General features: G+C 37.1%; 1 protein-coding gene across 1 annotated transcript in view; it reads left to right on the top strand.

Moving 5' to 3' along the window:
* LOC125028862 (lactosylceramide 4-alpha-galactosyltransferase-like) overlaps positions 1-3,380 on the top strand; it is a 7,202-nt gene extending 3,822 nt beyond the window's left edge. Inside the window, exons 6-8 of the mRNA XM_047618415.1 lie at positions 158-384; positions 2,343-2,540; positions 2,647-3,380. Of these exons, the coding sequence (XP_047474371.1) occupies positions 158-384; positions 2,343-2,540; positions 2,647-2,799 (578 nt within the window). The 3' untranslated portion in view covers positions 2,800-3,380. The remainder of the gene's footprint in view (positions 1-157; positions 385-2,342; positions 2,541-2,646) is intronic.
* The last annotated feature ends 1,744 nt before the right edge of the window (positions 3,381-5,124 follow it).

Genomic DNA, 5,124 nt, shown 5'->3' with positions numbered 1-5,124 from the left:
AGAGAGAGAGAGAGAGAGAGAGAGAGAGAGAGAGAGAGAGAGAGAGAGATCCAAATGCGTTGGACTTTCATACTCGACCAAATACGGTTTATGTTAGTAAATATTTGATACAAACCCATGGCAAGTAGAATATGAAACTCTCATCCCCTTTCTACAGCTTGGCCCGCAAACAACATATCCAACTTGTTAAGAAACGTGGTGCTGTGGCTGTGGGGAGGCTTAAACAGCGACACCGACTGTATTTGCGTGAGAAATCTGACCCACGTACGGAACATGCTTTCCTATGACGAAGAAGGCAAAGTGGCCAACAACGCCATCATGCACTTCGACGCAGGTCACCCGTTCGCTTACGAGCTTATGCAATATCTGAAGAAAAACTTTAAGGTGAGAGCGAAGTCTTTTGGTAAACGTCACTATACGTTCACATACATAGATGTAAGTATAAATGACTACATGCATACGTATATTTATAACTATATTTCTGTCCATCTGTATAGGTATGTGTAAAATATGAACACAGTAGTTTTAGTTCATATGATATGCCTGTATAAGATGTACTGTACAATGCCTTTTAAAAAATCAGTCATTCCCTTATTGTCATTATCATGCCTTAGCTAGGTGTCAGATAATGATAAATCAGTTCATACACACATTCTTATTTGAGAAGATAATAGTTTCGAACACTTGCTGGTTCTGGAACTGATGAATACCTCCAGCCCTCTACTATTTATATATGTAGTATTTTTTTTCGTAGAAGCTCCCCTATATCCCCTACCAGGGAAGGGCAAGATGGAAACTAGGAAAAAACAGTATAAAATATATGCAAAAGGGGTCACTAGAATTACAATTTTCAGGGAGCAGCCATCCCTTATCCCCGATCTTGACGACAAAAAGTTCTCCACATATTTACGGCATGGTGGAGGCTAAAACCACCCACGTGGGGCTTACACTAACCCTTGGAAAGGACCCCGTAGCATGGATCTTCCGCAGGAGGGGAAACTCGTACTCGTTTTGTTCTGTTCACTCAAGAGATGGCACTGCTACCAGTACATGTTTTACATGTGGCATTAAATACCATATTGTGCCATATACTGGTATTTCCTACACGGTATCTGTGTTTGTTTCCAATGCCACCTTCCCCGAAGTTAACAACATTATCAGTTCTCGGGAACTACGTACTGCGGATATGCCTTCCGAGCAGTGTGGGCTGGTGCCCATTGCATTACACGATATACACAGGTTATATATTCTAATTATTCCGAACACTAGCCTCCCTGTGAGAGGTGTCCTAAGCTCTTTCCTACCGCTAGCACGTGAAGGATTATTTGTATTCCAGGCGGGGGAGGGGGAGCAGCACCTTACCTCGGGATCTCAATATTCTATCCTGCAATAACCCTGATAACTTTATGTACCCTCCTACTATCGGGGCCTGAACTGTTGAGTTTCGGAGAGGGGTCTTCAAAACATACTTCCTGCATACAAAAGTAATAGACTAATGTCGTGATCTGTAGTCCACAAGCGATCGAAAGTTGCCATGGACAATATACCATTCAGAAAACTACAACTTGGGCTGAGACGTTGCTAAGTGGACAAAACAATTTATGTGTCTGTTATTAAGCTTAATTCCTGTCATAATTCTTGTAATGTATTTATGAAATAGGGATATGATCTTAACAACCCTTGTATAACTCGGGAACCCTTTTTTTATTTGTTTAACCAAAATGAAATGTGTTAAGACCCAAACGTGAGCTGGAACCTGGAAGAAACCATTATGATAGGAAATATGTTGCAAGGAAATATTCGCAAAGGAATCACAAGGATAGTTTCCTCATTATCTATCGGCGGATCTTTAAATAGGGTTAATATAGAAGATGAAGAAAAATTGAATACAAGTTTTTGTTGTCAGTAAATCAACATTGAACAATACTTTGTGGTTCCAATTGAATACTTTATTAGATATGTATATAAATTTATATATATATATATTTAGGTGAAACTTCATTTATCATTTATCTACCTGAATTGTAATAAGGAATTGCCTTTATCGAAACAATATTATAGTTCTGAATTTTAGAACCAATATGAGCTGTTAGTGCACTCTTGTCACCAAATTATACAACAAAGATAATATAGTTATAACGTCAAACTAGCAGCCAATCAGAGAATCCGCAATGTGTGGCATGAAAGGGAAAATGAACATTATCCGAACCCATCTTCTGTGTGTGTGTTTGCATCTCAACTCAAACCAAAATAACTGACTACATTTAGAATCAAATGCATACTTCCAACCTCGTTTCCTGCGGGTACCTAAACATAAGACTACCTCCCCTCGCTCACTCCAGATAGCTACGTGGGTGGTCAATGGCCCCGGGGCAGCAACAGCAGTAACGAAGAAATTGTGCGGAACCAAGAATCTGAATGAAGTCTATCTCCACCACTGCGACAGTGTGACGTTGAGACCTCTGAGGGAAATGCAGCTCTTCCGGTGGCCCGTGTGGAAGAGCTACTTCAAGGGTAATGAAGGAAAGGACTTCACAGAGGCTAGTATCTAAATTTCTCTCTTTGGATGGTCTTTTGTCTTCATGAGGTCATTATTTAAAGCACTCTTACTCATACTGAACTTACATTTACTTTTCCCCATTTCAGAAACACAAAGATGCCTACATCGTGCATTTGTATAACAAACTCAGTAAAAAAACGCCAATTACAATAGGAAACAAAGGCATCTATGACGCGATTGCCAAAGAACACTGTCCTATCACCTATGATGCTGCCAAACGAAGGTCCTACTTTTTCTAAGGAGCTTAACATTATTTCTTTCAGAGTATCATGGGGGTAGTTTTATATAGATAATCTCTATGGAATCTTTGTCTAGAGGTCCTTTTGTTGTCTTATGTTTTCCTATTTTTTTTGCCATTAGCCAGACAGTGATTTTCCTCTGTAAAAAGATGTCAAAGTTGTGTAATTTGCATCTAACCAATACTATTTTTGAAACAATATTATAGTGTCGCATTCTATTGTTGCTGTTTGTTGGCAATTCGTAACACACCGGGTCCCACGTCGGTAACATTAATACAGCTCAATGTAAATATTGTATTTGTTAGTTCCAAAAATTACAATTATTTGCATTTCTCTGAAATTCTTACGCATAGGCCTATGAGTCCATACACATTTTTCTTGATAAAAAAAAAAAAAAAAATACAAGCACAAAATTTACATATGGTAGTCAGATACATCCTGTTAGTAGAATTTCTCATATTTCAACTCCTTATTTATATTTTAGAATAACTGTTCATGTTTTTCACGTTAAATACTTTCCTTTGCTACTACACGTTCGAGATGTAAGCTACTTTTTTTCTTAATAAACTTGTTTTGTTTGATGCAAGTTTTTTTCTTTTACATTATTATGCTGCTAGTATGAAACAGAAGCGACAGGGAATTATGGTCAGTGGAAATGAGCGATTGATTGTGAGATACGTTGTCACAACAAGGAACAACGTGAATTTGGGTCAGGAATCATCGAATAAGTTTTTACTAATTGTAAATTGAACATATATTATGCGACTTGAGCGTCTTGCCAATCGGCACGTATGCCCAGAATGCATGCCATGCCCACTGTAATAAAGGCTTATTTATTGTAGTTACACATAGATGGCTCTACAACTGCTTAGTCGCCAAAGAGTCGGTTATTAATCCTACCTATCTCACCTGTTTGCCTTGCCTCTTGGAAAGGTTCATTTGTATCATTATCTTAAATGTTACCAAGATTTTAATAACAATTTAATAATCATAATATCATTACTTTCTTTCTTTGTTGGATTTCTTGGCTATCAACCAGCGGCATGTGGCGAAGGTTGTTAAGCCAATGGATCCTATTTATTCTTTCAATCTATATAAGGTCATAAAGTTTTGTCTCCCTTAAAAAAAGTGATTACTTTACTTATTATTTTTGCATTGTCTGATAGAAGATTTGTTGTTGTTAAGGGTATGTTTTTCATTCTGCAATAATTTTGGGAGTGGTTGTCTATTGTTATGGTGTTTATGGCAGGATATTAATATATGGTTTATTGTCATGTGGTTTGTGCAATGGCGCCTACACCACCTCCTCGCTTTTGTTTCTCCTGGGAGATGTGTCACGCAGGTCTATAGTTTGCTTGATTTTGTTTGTGAGTTGGAGGTTATGTCTAGGTTGGTCCACTCACTTTGCCACAGGAGATGTATTATTGCTTTTATAAGAGACACAAAACACCTAAAATCACATCTTTCATGTGCATTATTGCTTGAATTAGTCTTCAGTAGTGTATGTATAAATTCATACGACAGAATTTTTAAAGATATAAATCAATTTTTAAATCTTATTATATTAACTCTATTTAAAGTGTTATCATTGCCACAAAAGATATCTGATAAGATTTAAGAAAGGTAAGAGAGAGGAAAAGAAAAACGAACGAGGAAAGATATTGTAAAAGCAAGTATTCTACTAAACATTCAATTTCATTTAATTTTATTCTACTTTTCTCCCTCTCCCTTCTACTCCAATTCAATTACCTTCGTTGCTTATCCACTTCATTTACACCCGTATGTGTTCCCTCCTCCCCCTCTCCCTCTCCCTCCCTCCCTCCCTCCCTCCCTCCCTCTCTCTCTCTCTCTCTCTCTCTCTCTCTCTCTCTCTCTCTCTCTCTCTCTCTCTCTCTCTCTGTCAGTCTTTATCTCGCAGATATCCTTCTCTCATAACATTCTCCAGTGATTTCTGACTTTTTAATGAATCTTTTCTCCCTCTATCTTCTTAATATCTTCCAGTTATTTGAAACAGCCGCAGGAAGCATGGCGATGGTTCATAATCGTAAATAATTTGATTGTAAAAGGCAGTGTTATCATAGCAATCATTTGTAAGTTTTTCCAAGTCTTGATTTATTTATTTTCTTATATATTTAATTTTATTCCCGGTTTATTTATTTTATTTTTTTTGACAAGACCTGACAACTTTTTTTTTATAGTCATATATAAGTTGCTTAAATTAGTTTATCTTCAATGATTAACTTGTAGATATGTAAATATCACTGCTTCGTTTTCCATTGTGAAGATTCTCATTCAATATAGTTTAGAATTAAGGTTGTGTTTAGG

This window comes from Penaeus chinensis, chromosome 9, assembly GCF_019202785.1.
Source record: "Penaeus chinensis breed Huanghai No. 1 chromosome 9, ASM1920278v2, whole genome shotgun sequence".
Classification (NCBI taxonomy): domain Eukaryota; kingdom Metazoa; phylum Arthropoda; class Malacostraca; order Decapoda; family Penaeidae; genus Penaeus; species Penaeus chinensis.
This window is presented reverse-complemented; position numbering and strand designations above follow the sequence as displayed.